Source organism: Dromiciops gliroides, chromosome 3 (genome assembly GCF_019393635.1).
Source record: "Dromiciops gliroides isolate mDroGli1 chromosome 3, mDroGli1.pri, whole genome shotgun sequence".
In the NCBI taxonomy this organism is placed as follows: Eukaryota; Metazoa; Chordata; class Mammalia; order Microbiotheria; family Microbiotheriidae; genus Dromiciops; species Dromiciops gliroides.
The window spans coordinates 422,450,492-422,467,553 of record NC_057863.1 but is presented as its reverse complement, the minus strand read 5'-3'; the positions used below and the strand labels follow the sequence as shown (position 1 = coordinate 422,467,553).

Genomic DNA, 17,062 nt, shown 5'->3' with positions numbered 1-17,062 from the left:
CTCAATTCAGAAATTACTGAAGACTAAGAAATGATGAATACTGGTAAACACCGTAATAGCCAAATAATTAGTTGTATGCTATTACATTTTTAAAGTTTTGTCTACATATCAGTGACTCAAAATTATTCTTGTTGAAATTATTGTTTATTTTATTATATATTAATATTAATATATTGAATTGATATTAATACTAATATATTAAAATTATATGTTTACCAGTAAGGTATTCTGAGGAGGAGGCTTTTTGTTTCCTCTGAAATTGACCTGGAAGTTTGTTTTAGTGGAAACAATGTTCTATTACACAGGATGTGTATCAATTTTGGAACAAGTCTTTCATTTCATCTTTTTTTTTGTTTTGTTTTGTTTTTTTGTCTTTTTTTTTTTTTTTAGGCAACGGGGGTTAAGTGACTTGCCCACGGTCACACAGCTAGTAAATGTCAAGTGTCTGAGGCCGGATTTGAACTCAGGTACTCCTGAGTCCAGGGCCGGTGCTTTAACCACTGTGCCATCTAGCTGCCCCTCTTTCATTTCATCTTAATACTCTAATTGGTTTTCTGTGAACCCTAAGTTCTGAATTTATATATATGTATATATATATATATATACACACATACACACGTATGTTTATGTGTAGGTATATTTATACACATATTACATATATATATATATATATATATATATATATATATATATATATACATTTTTAAAATTTGTTGTACTTTTATCCAGATTATATTTTATTCAAAATATTCTATTTGCTCAGAAAACAAAACATTTTAGAAGATACACCAACTGGATTACTCATTTCTTTGGGTGGAATACTTCTTAAAACTTTGTATTTTTTTCATATAAACAACTTAAATAGAATGATGTGGTCCCTGAATATGAAAATCATAAATGTATAAAATATCTTAGCAAGATAGCATTTAACAAATCTAAAAATGTTTATTTTTCCCTCACTTTTCAGGGTTAGTGTATCAATTTATAATCAAAATAGAACAAACATATATAAAACATATATTACTTGGGCATAACTTCTAAAAGAAATGCCAATATTCTACCCGAAATATGCCAACCACATTCTAAGGTTTTCCACTTGATTGGAGTTTTGCTTTGTGAAAAATATTTTTATTTTGCATTTTGATTTTCTCTTCCACTCATTATCAAATTTATGATGTCAAGATCTAGTTGTGTTTTTAAAATAGTCCTAAATAAGTTGGACTAATATAGCTATCTCAGACTCTTATTTTAGCAGAATTAGCCATGGCACTTGCATCAGAAATTAACCTGCATTATACTGTAATATTAATGCATCTATTTCAAGCCATTTAAGTTCATGGACAAAAAATGCATTAAAATTATTTACAAGCCAGGTTCTCAGAAACATGATATAACTTTCACAACAAGGGTTTTATATAGGCTCCACAGAAATTAGGAAATCCTTCATCAAATTTCATCATACAGGATGCACTGATGACTGTCTACATAGTAGAAACTCAAGAGGAAAAGTTTCTATTTACATATACTCCCTATTGACCGGACTCCCTCCACCTAGGCTGTGAGGGAGGAAAAAATGGTCTACAATCAAGTCACATATTCCACATGCTGCAGTAAATGCACTGCAGCCCCATCCTATGCACATTGCCAGTCCTGTGCATAGCATACCATCTTAAGGGAACATGATCCAGAGTTGGTCTGGGGTGAGTCAGCAACTGAGCATAGCAGTTCTGCTCTCTTGACTTTTCTAGGGATGGGAGTTAATGGCAGCATAAGTAGCTAGCTCCTCTTCTGACCACTGTGAAGTTGTAGGAAGGGATCAGACCATTCCCTGATGCATCAGACTGATGCACCAGAAAGGCTTTTCTGCCCCACATGACAGGGAGAATATATACATGGTGAAAAGTCTCCCAGGCCCGAAGAGTAGAATCAAGCTTAATGTGCGTGTATGTACTTTTACCAACATATGTTAATGTACTTATGGGCTATTTTGTGGCACTCAAGAGAAACAAGTCCATGTTATCTAGAAATCTTCTGGCCATAAAGTCATGAACGCAATTCCTTCAGTAATAAGGTTGCAAAAGTGGTAATAAAGTTTGTAATTCCTCTATAATCAAGCATAGAAATTTTCTGTTTTCAGAACCACATTTTCCATGTCATGGAAGCTTTTTCCATTCAACTGTTCACTACCAAGGTCATTAGTGTAGCCATGAACATCACTGATAGAAGACACAGTATAAGAAGCTGTACGAAGGGCATCCGAATTGGAAAAGCTGCTCCCAAATTGGATTCTATATTGATTCCAATGTCTTCTCAAAACTGCTTGAACCTAAACATACGAAGGAGGAGGAAAGAAAAATAAACAAAAGAAAATTATATTTTTATTGATATTCATTTTTTTAAAAGAAAACACATGGAACATTATGTGTTGAAGTGCACTGCATTCAGAATATAATCTAGGGGAAGTTAGGTAGCGCAGTGGATAAAGCACCGGCCCTGGATTCAGGAGGACCCGAGTTCAAATCTGGCCTCAGACAGTTGACACTTACTAGTTGTGTGAACCTGGGCAAGTCACTTAACCCTCATTGCTCTGCCCCCCAAAAACAACCCCCTCAAAAGTAATCTAATTTTTAGAAAATCAATGCAAACATATTTACTAAATGTTTATTATCTGCTCAGCACTAGAGCTACAAAGACAATAACAAAAGTTTGTGCCCTAAAGCAGCTCACAATTAATCAGGGGAAGAATGACATGTATATTTGTAAAAGAACTTAGCAAAATACCTGGTGTATTCTATGTACTTAATAAATGTCTGTTCCCTTCCAGGGAAATAAAAATGATAATTATTATGAAAAGTAATAAGGTTGACTTCTTTTGGTGGTAAACTTTCACTTAGGAAATTAAGAAAAACTTCATGTAGGAACTGGAACTTTACCTAAGGGATTTTTAAAAAAAGAATATAGGTATATCCTAAGAGATATAAGTGAGATGGAAGTATATTCCAAGCATGGAAAGACCCTCAAGGGATGTCTTTACAAAGATGGGATTTGGAATATCCTATGAAAGGAAGAACAAGCAGGCCAATTTATCTAGGCTACAGACTATAGAAAGGAAAGTAATAGCAATAATGTTGTAAAAGTTGGTGGAGCCAGATTATAAGGGGCATTAAGTTCCAAATAGAGGGACTTCTATTTTATCCTAAAAACAGTATGGATTCACTCAAGCTTTGTGAGCAGGGGCATATCAGGCAAATCTCTGTGTTAGGAATATCTGTTTGGCAGCTGTGTGGAAGATGATTCTGAGAAGGAAGAGATGTGAGGAAGGAAGATCAGTTAGGTGGCTATTGTTAGAGTCCAGATGGTAAGGCCAGAGATAGAGTGGTATCTGTAAGAGGACAAAGGGAAGGTTGATAAGGATATTTTGGAGGTAGAACTGAAAAGACTTAGTACCTGATTAGAAATTGGGGTAGGGACACTGGAGGGATGAATATGAAATTGCTAACATGGGTGACTAGAAGAATGGCACTTTTCCTTAACAGTAATAGGTTACTTCAGAAGAGAGAGAAATTTGGGGAAAAGATGATGATCTTTCTTTTGAACCTGTCAAAACTGTGATACCTATGGAAACATTCAGTTGGAAATTCTCAAAAGTTGGGTCCACATAGTGATGTGAAACTGGAAATCAGGAGAGAGACTGAGATGTATCTGTAGATCTGGGAGTCCTCTCAAGAAATGATAATTCGAACCATAGGAGTTGATGAAATCATAAGAGTATTTAAATGGAGATGTTGCTTTTTGTTTATTACAGATGATATTTCTGGTAGAGTTGTACTGAAAATATATATAGTAATTATATAGACACACTTTTAAAATTTTATTTTTTAACATTTAAACAAGTTTATGTTGGTATCTACTTTAGACATAGCACTATGAGCTGTCAAGAACCTATGTGAAAATTAATTAATTATACAGATGATTTTCAATAAAAACGATTGATGTCTTATTAGAAAAAAAACTAGGTGGTTAAATATATGATTTTCATTATTCTAAAAGTTCTATTACAAAATTTAATAACGCCATACTTTTATTTTGATTTCCATGGAGCCAAATGATGAAAATAAGTTCTGGGAGGGGGCAGCTAGGTGGTGCAGTAGATAAAGCACCAGCCCTGAATTCAAGAGGACCCGAGTTCAAATCTGGCCTCAGACACTTGACACCTACTAGCTGTATGACCCTAGGCAAGTCACTTAACTCTCATTGCCCCACCAAAAAAAGAAAAAAAAGAAAAGAAGTGCTGGGAAACTTTTGTGACCAGAATAAAATAATTTATTTGCATTTATAATTGCTGTGACAGGCATGACTCCTAAAAACAATGGACTTTGATTCAATATTTTTGCAATATTCACTATAATATCATGGGGTCCAGAACTCTTATTTAATTGTTGAAGGGAATTTCAACTGAGGAAATGCTTGAAAATGAAGATCAGGATCTTGTCTGTCACATATAGTCTGAGAATTTCCTGTCTGTACCAGGAAGATGAATGACTTGCTTAGGGTTATAAAACTAATGTATGGCAGGGGTGGAATTTGAACTCACATCTCCTTAACTCTGGGCTCAATTCTCTAAGAACCACTATGTCATAATTCCTCTTACCACGAAGCTATTATTTTTCTTTGTTATGAAGTTTATTCTTAAATGTATTACCAGAAAATCTGCTCAAAATTAAATATTGAAATTAAGCAATTAAAAAACAAAGCTGGGAAATCTGTCAAGCAAAGAACAAATAGTCTCTCTCTCTCTCTCTCTCTCTCTCTCTCTCTCTCTCTCTCTCTGTCTGGGGGTACAATGAGGGTTAAGTGACTTGCCCACGGTCACACAGCTAGTAAGGATCAAGTGTCTGAGACTGGATTTGAACTCATGTCCTCCTGAATCTAGGGCTGGTGCTGTATCCATTGTGCCACCTCCTGCCTCATAATAAATAGTGTCTGTTAGTGTTTCAGTTAAAACATGTAAGGCGTTTGTTCATTTATTTAAAATATGCCATATTAAGTCCCACATACATTGGAAGAATTATTTGGATATTTTGACAATTCAATTATTTTTCACCATTTCTCTGAATATTTAGGCTGAATAAAAACCACTTTGTCAGACTGATATTTTTCCATCTTCGTGTCTTTGTACTTTTTATGGAAGCTAGGAATAACTTTTGAGAATTTTGATCTTAGTTCAAAGTAAGCAGGAATATATATTATATTTATAAATTATCTTTTACATATTTTGCCTATGTTTATATGTTTACCTTATGTTTTTTCTGCTAGAAAATAAATTCTTGAAGGCTAGGACTATTTCTTTTTTGTCATTGTATTCCTACAGCCTAATATTACATGGCTTATAGTAGATGCTTATCTACTATTGGTTATCTACTGTTGATTGATTTTTCAGAAATATACCAGATGAATGTTATGGAAAGTTGGACTTGTGAAAGGGAAATATTGAGGACAAAGATGTAAAACATATGAATATAGCCTGAACCACATAAAATGTAGTTCTTATCTGATTTAAATATGTTAATGTATTAATAAAAAACAAAATGAGTAAAAGTTTAGTTTTCTAAGTCAATATGCAGCCTGACGGGATCCTTATGTATGGTTTAGTGGCCCTAATTTCTATTTGAATTTGTCACAACTCATTGAGAGTAATCAAAGTTTGAATTCAAGTATAAAAGCCAAAATGGCACTTGAAACAGTTGATTGTTTAGTCTTAGTCTATCTTCCACTTTCTTTTTTGGGCGGGCAGGACAGTGAGGGTTAAGTGACTTACCCAAGGTCACACAGATAATAAGTGTCAGGTATCAGAGGCCCAATTTGAACTCAGGTCTTCCTGAATACAGGGCCTGTATTTTATTTACTGCACCACCTAGCTGCCCTATCTTCTTTTTTCTTAAATTCATCATCTCATAACTGTAGCTAAGCCATCAGAAAAAATAATGGAAAACCAATTTCATGAACTGTCTTTAGGGGTTTTATTTACTCATATTAAAAACAAACCTAACAAAAGAACTAAAATAGTTTTTGTTTTATTTGTTCAGATTATTTGCTTTAAGGATGTTACATTTTAAATTTTTTCCTTCAAAGCATCATCCCACCTGTTCCACAGAATATTATGTTAACTTCAACAAAGTTTATATGGAAATGCTTTCTTTCTTTTTTTCTAAACAGAGTAACTTGAAGTTAAAAATTTCCATTAGAATTGAAGATGTCCTGTTATCATTCACAAGAAACATTTATAGTTTTATATGCAAAGGTATGCCATATGTATCTCACAGCGCCTGGACCAAATCTTTTGAAAAGACTTAATAGCCATGTGTATGACAATCTGAGTTTGACATGAAATCCAGATTTTCTTGGGTATCTCATTGCCTTGTCAAACAAAACAATAAAAATAGATAATGGAAATAACCTCTCATTCAAGTGAGCAGTTAGTCAAATTACTTCCAAACTCTATGGTTTATTACTTACAATCACTTACAAGTTGCTTACAAACTCTATATACAGAGCTAGCACTATAGAATTTATTTAAGAAAAGAAAGCATACTTGGACTGTATAACTGAGTAACCTGCTAATGTAGACATATGTAAATATAGATAAATAAGGTACATATGATATGGTTGTTGTGAGAATCAAATTATTTAATATTTGTAAAAGAGCCTAGAACAGAGTCGGCACTATATGTATATGCATACATATGTGCATGCATGTGTGTATATGTGGATATATACAAATATATATTTATGTATATACATGCACACACATATTTTTATATATTTATATTTTTTCCTTCCTTTCCCCTTCCCACATAAGAGGTAAAGGGACTCAGTATAGTAAAGTGATTAAAGAGGTGGGACATGTAGTTAACCAGATGAAAACATGATGATATAATTGAGGGGTACAAATTCCGTTTCAATGATCAAAAACTTTTATATAGTAATTACTGAGTCATATATGGAAAACTTAGTAGAGAGATGGCTATAATTAACCTCACCATTAAATTTTTTTATATATATGTCTCAATCATCTTGATAAAATGCAAGCTCTTTGAGGACAAGGTACTTAGCAGCTTGTACAGTTTCTAACATAAATAGTAGGCACATAATAAATTTTTGTTAATTGATTTTGTAACTCTTAGCACCTAGTATAGTAACTCTTAAATAGTAAGCAGTAGAGAAATATTTGTTAACAATGAGCTTCATGTGGAAGATTTGTAAGGGGTAGGAGGTCATGAAAAAAGGAAGTCAAAGATGTTGAACATGCATCATCAGGTATGGGAATAGAGCAGGGGATGTGGGTGAAATGTTCATGTTTTCAAGGCTTTTCACTTATCAGATGGTACCCAACAAGCTTTTTACATTAATTTCTACATGTAGAAAAATCTATGAGACAGACTCTTTTATTCTGATGCTTTAGTTGATAGAGAGCTGATCTTACAATCATAAAGAATCTGGCTCCAAGTCCCATCCCTGGCACATGCTGCCTCCATGACTTTTGGCTAGTAATATAACCTTTCAGTGCCTCCTGGTAATTCTGTAAAAATCTAAGTTGCCGACTTTGGTACACAAAATTTCCTCACCACAATGATATCACAGGTATGGGAGAGAGAGGGGGGAGGAAGAAGGAGAAGAAAGGGAGAAGAAGGAAAGAGAGATGGAGAAGAGCTTGCCAGATAGATAGATAGATGAGAGGAGAGAGAGAGAGAGAGAGAGAGAGAGAGAGAGAGAGAGAGAGAGAGAGAGAGAGAGAGAGAGAGAGATGAATGGATAGATGGGTATGTAGGTATGTAGATAGATAAAAGGGGAGGGGGAGCTAAAAAGAAAAGGTAAAGAACTATTTGGCTAAAGACTAGATAGCAGACTATAAGATGGAAAGCAAAAAGAAACAAGCAAGGACTTTTTTTTTAATACAGAGGAATGACATGATCTTAATAGCATAAAATGAATTTGGCAGTTGTGCCTTCATGTCACAGGAGAAAGTGAAGAAGCACAGAGGTCATCAAGATTAAGAATGACTCAAGCACAAATGTGGATTTTTATCTGTGGAGATTAAGGGGATAGATTTTGTGAGATGTGAAGAACTGAAGGTTATGCCAGCATATGGTATTATAATTTCTAATAGCCAGATTTATCTAGGGCATGCTAGAATATCTTATTATTTTTATCTTCTTTTTCTTTTCTTTTCTTTAAAGTTTTTTTGCATCTACGTAAAGCCTTACAGGATTTGGGGGAAGTTGTGTTAATATATTTATTTTGAATATATTCCATGGTATTAGACTTTTAGGATGAACCCATTTGGGATTTGTAGTCACTAACATTCAAATCATTTTTTCTAATATGTCAGTAGGTAGATATAATGATTGCTGGTATCACTTATATAGTCTAAAAACATTCTATTATACCAACAATTGTGCTGATTGTGTTTTGACCAAAATGAAAAGACTACCTGGACTTAAAAAAAAAAAGTGATGGTCACACAGCTACATCTCCAATGTTCTGTCACATAAAAACACAAGACATAAATGTTTACATCCTGGAAGTATTGTCTATTTGGATTTGCTAGTTTGCTCGGTTCTTACATGTTTACATATGAGCTTTCTGATCCATTTGATTATTTTCAGTTATAATCTCTGACAAACCAGTGCCCCTGTTACCCTTACTTTCAACAGCTCACATGGATATTTACTAAACACTTGAATTTTGTTTAGAAAAAATAAAACTCTTATTCTTCCCAATCATATTCTGTGGCTCCCCTTCTCGTTCACTCCTGTTACATTGATGAATTTTGACGACTCTGCTGCCTCTGCATATAAGAAGCAACACAGAGCCAAGTGATTGGATGTGATGCATCAGGAGTGGATTGAGGTTGACAGCCCTTATGTCCCTTTTGCTCTCTTTTGGCCTTCAGAGGCGAGGATACATTCAGAAGACATACATGCACATATCCTGCATGTAAATCAAACCCTTTAAAACCTTTACACATGTACACACATAAAGCACACAATGTAACCATCATATATATATATATATATATATATATATATATATATATATATATATATATATATATATATATATATATATATATATATATATATATATATATATATATATATATATATATATATATATATATATATATATATATATATCTCACATATATAGAATAACCCTCATATGTATACACACATATTACAAATATGCATATATGTATATGTCAACACATGAGGGTTATATATATCAATTTATTATATAAATGTGTGTAGATGAGGGTTATATGTGTATATGTACACATGCATGTATACATATATGTGCTTGTGTGCATGTATGTAGCGTGCCGGTCTGACCATGTCTCTATATTCCTCAACAAATTTCAGTTGCTTCCTATTAAGTATAGGGTTAAATATAGACCCCTTTATTTGGAATATATAGTATTTGACAATGTAGCCATGATATATTCTTATAGTCTTATTTTATATGATTTCTCCTTTTCTTTTTTCTTCTTCTTCTTCTTTTTTTTTTTTTTGGGTGGGGCTATGAGGGTTAAGTAACTTGCCCAAGGTCACAGAGCTAGTAGATGTCAAGTGTCTGAGGCCGGATTTGTACTCAGGTCCTACTGAATCCAGGGCCATTGCTTTATCCCAATTTCTCTTCACCCGATCTCCAATTCACCCAAAATGATCATCTTGCTGTTCCTCACAATATTCCATGTCCCAATTCTGTCCCTTTGCACAGGGTGGGTCCTATATTTGGCAACTACTACCTCCTCACCTCCTCCTCTTGTCTTTGTAGCCTAGATTTGTGGGAATTTCTATGTGGGGTCTTTCCTTAATCCCTCAGCTAGCAGTGTCTTTTCTACACAATTATTTATTATATATTTTACAGTCATATATTTATACATAATGTCTCCCCCTTTGAAGAAGGGATTTTCTTCCCCTTTTTACGTCTTTGTATCTCCAGCACCTAAAACAGTACTAGGCACATAGTCGATACTTAATAAATATTTGCTGATTATTTTTCTTTTTCTTTATGGCTAAGAGACTCAAAAATTGAAAGTTGCCTATGCATCTCTGGACCATCAAAATTCATGCTGCTAGCTGCTCTTGCCATAAGTAGAGAAGGATAAGAATAGTAGCAACTATGTTAATAGCATGTGCAACTTTCCTTATGTTTTTTCTTTTAGCCTAGAATGGGAACAATGCCCACTCCAGACCTCTACTCATTCATCTCCAGGAGAAGGCAGTCTCTCCTGTAGTGTGACTCAAGTGGTTTATTTTTAGGGGAAGAGGTAATCAAAAAAGCCTACCTATTTATGTGCTTCTAGACCTCTTACCTACCCCAGTGTAAGGTCCTTCACTTATAACTTTTTGTATAAATGCTTTTCTTCTTCTTCATATTTAAAAAAAAAACAAACCACATGATGGTTCCTCTAAAATTCCTGATTTTTAGGTTATTTGTTCACACCAAATGGCAATTATTTTAATGAATCAATTAATTAATTAGTCTCATTTAATTGAAATGTTTGTTGTTTCAGAATTTATATATTTACTGTCCAATTAATTTTTTTTGGGGGGAGCCAATTAATTTTTTAAAGCATAGGTTCTTAATCATTTTTTTTGTCTCATGGACGCAAGGGTTAGTAAAAATAAAGATTTTATTTTTTATCCAGGTTCATGAAATCTGTGATATCTAGGGAGTTCCCTTGAAAGGCTGTGGACCACAAGCTTCAAAGAGATCTGTTTGACAAAAATAATTTTGTATTCCTTTATACAAAAATGAAAGTGAATATTGGAAATTATATAAAGGTGGATACTGTACCTCACCATTAAAAAAGCAGAAAATTGTGGAGACCAAAAGACCCTGTAAAATAAAAAAAATGCTCATTTGAGATTTTCATTAACAATAAAATCAGAGAATTATGGAGCAGTACATATAGTATAGTAAAATATCCAAATGGAATTTTTTTTAGCGTAAGAAGTATATAAAGTCCTAATCTAATTGAATTAGAAAAATAATAGGACTGACTATGTAGTATTACATTTAATACTTCAAAAGATTCATGATTTCATTGGCAAAAGTAATAATAATTATAGCCAGAATTTATATAGAACTTTAATATATACAAAGCACTTTACATGTTCTTATGCACACTCTCCACCATCACATTTTGCAGTTTTCATCTCGTAAGAAATCATCTTCAAAAGTTGCTGTGGCCAAAATCACTCAAAATCTGGTGGCCAACTGTCTGGAAATAGGTCTTTCTGAAGTTGGCACTGGTGGCCCTCTGATGAGAGCTGTCCCTGGGAAAGCACATGATGCCTTTCAAGCTAGGAGAACCCTGGTGTGTTCTCTCAGAGCCCAAGGTCAACTCAGATCATGATGAGACACTGGAGGACTCACTACATAGTGGGTCTTGTGAAAAGTGAGGCAACATTTTAAATACTTTTGTTTTGTTTTGTTTTGTTTTTTGCAGGGCAATGAGGGTTAAGTGACTTGCCCAGGGTCACACAGCTAGTAAGTGTCACGTGTTCGAGGCCAGATTTGAACTCAGGTACTCCTGACTCCAGGGCCGGTGCTTTACCATTGCACCATCTAGCTGCCCCCATTTTAAATACTTTTAAAAGAGACTCCCCAAGGTGATATAAGTATACTTCTGATGATATAAGCTAGATAAATCTCTCTCTATCTTTGCTACTCTCTCTGTCATAAAGATAAATAATGTGAAAGATACAGAAAAGTCTCCACTCCCCTAAGACTATCACTTTTACATATATCAATGAGCCTATTCTTAAACATAGGTGGTGAGTAGGTTAATGTAAGTCATACAGGAGAGGGAATACCTGCTATTGTTTTATTCCCCTTTAATTAAATTAGGGAAATCAGATACACATGAAAGTCCTAGTTGAAGGTTCTGAAATATAGGTCTCCATGGGTTTTGGAGTCAGGGTATCTCAATATCCCATATACTCAGATATTCCCTTGAAAATGAAGTGGTATCCTGATATTTGTCTCCCCTTCCCAATACACTTCTCTTCTACATGACTTCTAAGTGGCAAAGAATTTTGCCAGTTTCTAGTAAATAATGAATCCTTTCGTTGACTCCTAAACCAAGGATACAATGTAGGAAGGGGCAATTTATCCTCTCCTCTATTTTGCAGAATAGGGAAAAGATGATAGAAAAAATACTGCTAAGAAAAACAAAACAATTACCAAAAAGAGGATATGCTCAAGTATATGTTTTCATAGAAGGTAAAATATTGGAAAATGAAAGAAGACTGTAGATATATAGTATGGATTGGCAAATATACTGAACTTTGTATAGAATAGATGCTAATAAATTCCCCAAACGGCCTCGTACCTGGTAATGCATGAGAATGTGCATAATATAGTCATATATTTCTTCAGCAATTAGTCCTCCTGGCCTCCAAGGAATTAGAACAAATTCAATTCCAAGTAGGGGCACAAGAATGAGGGTTGCTCTTACTGCTTTCATGTACAGATTTGACTCAGCTTGGTGAGTGACTTTTAACTTGGTGATGAGGACACGCACAATGTTCAACAGGAAGAATAGGTTTACCTAGGAGGAGGAAAATGAAGGTTTTATCTGTTAGCTAGAGCATCACATGTGTTCATTCCTTAACTCGTTCTTAATTGATTTTACATGTGGAAGATATAATACATCATGCATACTTTATTGCCCTGATAAATGAGGATGTGTTGGGTCCAAGAGTTCTATGCAATGACATGATATGTAAACCAAAAGTACATTAAAAGAAGGATGGATGATTTTAAAGGAACATGAAATTCTGATATAATTCAAACATCTGAAGACTTTCTTTTAAACTTCACTATTTGTCATGCTTTATTTTCATATTCTTTTTGGTTGTGAGCTTATAAATCCCACAGTTGTCTGAAACCTCAAACCTTGGGGCATGTTCAGGTCAAACCATGCAAACTGAACTTTACTGGGAATCAACAAAGTTGTTTCAACAAGAAATGCATCTCATACATACTGAATAATATTTAATCAAGAGTTTTAACAAGGAGTTATTGAGGCAATTTCTGATGGCATTGTCATTTGCCCTATACTGACCCTACTAAAAGATTCTGTCTCTCTCTTCCTGTATCTACTTAGTTTTCTTATTCTTAGTCCCAACCCAACCCTTTCTTGATTATTTCTAAAGCCTTCCATATTTCACTGATTAACTAAAGGCCCAATCAACTGTTCGCATCCAAAATCACAGTATATAAACACATAGACATATTCATATCTATACAATAATTTGGAAAGAAACCATGGTAATATTTTATGTAACATGGGGGGAAACTATATGATATGTAGCACGATAGTGCAAGTATTCTAAGCTTAAATTCTGCCTCATAAATTTATTATCTATATGATCATTGGCTGAACAACCTCTTGATCAGTTTCCTTATCTTAAAATGGGATAATATTTGTGTTAATGATATCAATGGGTTGCTCTGAAGAAAACCACTTAAGCAACTTTAAAAATCTATATAAACATAGGATCATACAGGTCACTGAGTCCAAATGCCTAAATTCATAAAGATGAAACAAAGGTTGAGACTTCTTATTGTTAAAATCTACTTGTTTAAAAAAGACACTGTGAAAAGAGACAAGGCATAACAAAATAGAAGTTAAGATAGCATACAGTGGAAATGCCAAGAAAAGTCAAAAGTTTATAAATACAGGCATATTACTACTAAAGACAGAAGTAGAAAGAGGTCTTAGGAGAACTGTAAGAATTGAATATATTATCATATCAGCTGCTATCTTACCACTTTCAATTTATTACCTTTTCTGAGCATATACTGTAGTTGACTTTTATTTTAACTCAATGGGAAATATTACCCACCAATAAAAGACAGAAGACAAAGTGATCTCACATGCCAACATATAAATAAATACATGTAGAATAATAAATTTGGGGCATTTTGTGTAAGCACCTTATCTAATATCCTTTATTAAGACAATAGTAGGGACATGATCATTTCTGTTCCTACTCTGTGAAGGGGGAAAAATCTGATTGAGTTGCAGATTCATTTTCCAAGTTAACATTTTTTTTAAAGAAATCTGAGATTATAAAGCAGACAAGTTTTTTATATAAACTAATCTTGAGCATAGAATTAATATTTTCTTCTATCTAATTTATAAATCAATGTGTTAGATGTGGTCTATAAATAGTGCCCCTGACATTCTGTATGTAACATCAATTTAAAAATGTCACATAAATTCACTCTGATGTCCTGTAAAAGCACTTCTACTTCAAAAAATGAAGAAACTAGGAATGGAAATATGATTATCAAAAGAAATGCATTCAAATAAACATACTATTTGAACACAAAACCAGTGGAAGATGAAAGGTAACACAACAGTAGGAACAGATGGAAAATAAGTAACCTTTACAGTGATAATTGTTATATTGTAAGATATGTGAATTTTTCATGCAAAAGATAGAAGGCAACATGGTATTTGAAACATGAATTATTCATATATCTCTAAACATTTCAATATTTTGAATAGGAAAAAGGAAGCTACCATGTAATTTTCTACCATACTGAAAATCAGTTCCACCTAAGTAAACTACATTTTTGACCTCTCCAGTCAGTACCTTAAAACAAGGATGTGAGATGGAACACTTTTGTCACATAAAAGAATGTCTCCTCTCACCCTTACACACAGCTACACTTGAAGGAAACTATGATTTTACTGGTGTTTGAAGCTCTCCTCTGAGATTCCCTTTACTAAAAACAGATCTGCAACCATTCTGGAACATATAGTCTTACATATTCCAGTTGCCTGGGATACTGAGAGATTGAGTGACTTACTTGGGGTCACATAGTTAGTATGTGTCAGAGGCCTATTATAAAGCAAGATTTCCCCCCATTCTAGTTCCAATCTCCATCCACATTACCATGTTGCCATATTTCTCCTTTGCATTTCTAAATTATTTCCTTCTCTTGAAGAAAGCAGTCTCCAAAAAGCCCTTGTATATTCTTCCTTTACCTTGTCATCTTTTTCATTATTCAAACGTATATGTGCTCTACTTTATGCTCTACTTTCCTTAAAATCACCTAGTCCTTCAAAAAGAATTTATCTCCATTTTTTCCCTACTGGTATAATACTGTATTTCTCTAGTATGAAAAAATCAGGCCATGTTTTAGTGGGGTGTGAAAAATCTGAACTGGCAGGCTGACTGCCTGAACAATGAAATCTTCCCTCACACAATTACAAAAAAAAAAAAGTCACCTTTCATCTTCAATGTATACATGCCTTTTTCAGTAAACAAAGAAAAGTACGCCTTTTTGCTTTCACTTCTCAGAAAACCTCCCCACTTTAATGTCAGATTCATCATGTATAAATATTTGCAAGTAAATTTCTATTATATAGAGCAATGTATCATCCTAGAGAAATAGTCAAGGAACCATACCTAGGAAGTTGGATACATAAGAAAAACAGACTCATAAGCTGAGAAAATGTCTAGCCCATAGGCACAGTAACAAAAGATTATTTCCTTCAAGAATGTTTTCATTGGCTTGATAAATATAAATAAGGACAAGGCTTTTGCTCTAAGCATCATCATCATTGTAAATTTATATTGCCATATATTTTGTTAAGCATTATATATGTATATATACATATATATGTATACACACACATATGTGTGTGTGTATATATATATATATATATATATATATATATATATATATATATATATATATATATATATATATATAATACCCATGCTTTTTCCACCACATATAAATGTCCAGTTAGGAAACTGCTTTTTAAAGGGCTGTTTTTCTATTGAATGCTATAAAGTTAAATTAAGGAATAAGTTCATTGAACATAAGCATAATTTTAAACAATTTCTGGAGAACGAACTTTCTTTAATATATTACTCTTCAAGTATCTAGGAATGTGGTATAAAGGCTAGAAAAATGAGTCAATTAAATGGAGAATAAAAACAAGACATGCTAAAAAAAACATACCAATAAAGCTGCACAAATTGGCCCATGGATGATGTATAGGAGATGGGTATCAGAACTGATCCAGCAGCTGGTGGGGGGTTGGGGGGGGAAGGGGAAGACAGAGACATGAGTACTCAAGATTCATTTTTGTAGATTCGTTGTGAAAATCTGAAAGAAACATTGCCTTACTTGTCATTGTAGTATAAACTTCTTGCAATTGCGTGTAAACAGGCAGGGATCAGTGGGAACCCTGTTAAGATAAAGGAAAGAAAGAATTTAACGAGAAGACTTTACACCTGAATTTACATTCTATAATGGATATTTCTATAAAACGATGCTAGATTACAGGAAGTGCTAAAAGAATACAAATGATATTTGTTGAGGTTCTGCTGTCCATACCAGTCAGTGATCTGGTACTTCTACTCTACTGCTTCATGAAAGTGGTTTCCTTTGCTTACCCTTCTGTCTTAGCCTAGTGCAGACATCTCCTCATCCATCACCGGGTTAACATTAATTTGGGACTTCTCTGACTTGTAAAATATTCTACTAATTTTTCCTACTGTTAAAAAATGCCAACACTATAATTTTATGTTCTAGCAATGTAGGCTCAGTGGAATTTGGGGGTGATAAGTATTCGCTTTCTTTGATTCTTTTTCAATTTTATTGTTCCCATTAAAACAATTGCTTGACTTTTCCTAAAACAAATATCTGTTGTCTCAAATAAAAGAAATTAGAGCTAGAATTCATCTAAACAAGCATTTGGCATGAGCTACTATGTGGAGAGGAACCTTTGAGTTTAATTAGTCCATCCTCCTCTTCCTCATTTTACAGATATGAAATCATTCCCCTAAAGGTCATGTAATTTGTCCAAGTTTATCCACTAGTCAGCAGTAGGAGTGGGACTAGAACTCAGGTGTCCTGACTTGTAGAGCAATGTTTTTTGTTTTTTTTTCTCATTATATTGCAGTGCCTAAAGGAAATGAGTGTTACTTAATGCTTTATAGAATACATTTTTTTTGGGCAG

At 33.8% G+C, this 17,062-nt stretch overlaps 1 protein-coding gene across 3 annotated transcripts in view; it reads right to left on the bottom strand.

Moving 5' to 3' along the window:
- Positions 1–720: 720 nt before the first annotated feature.
- The window catches only part of CALCRL (calcitonin receptor like receptor), a 116,374-nt gene continuing 100,032 nt past the window's right edge, over positions 721–17,062 (bottom strand). For 2 of the 3 annotated variants that reach the window (XM_043990996.1, XM_043990994.1), the window contains exons 11-15: positions 16,228–16,288; positions 16,060–16,126; positions 12,404–12,622; positions 10,864–10,905; positions 721–2,326 (exon numbers count right to left, since the gene is read on the bottom strand). In XM_043990996.1, the coding sequence (XP_043846931.1) occupies positions 2,111–2,326; positions 10,864–10,905; positions 12,404–12,622; positions 16,060–16,126; positions 16,228–16,288 (605 nt within the window). In that variant the 3' untranslated portion in view covers positions 721–2,110. The remainder of the gene's footprint in view (positions 2,327–10,863; positions 10,906–12,403; positions 12,623–16,059; positions 16,127–16,227; positions 16,289–17,062) is intronic. The other variant, XM_043990997.1, reaches the window with a different exon arrangement.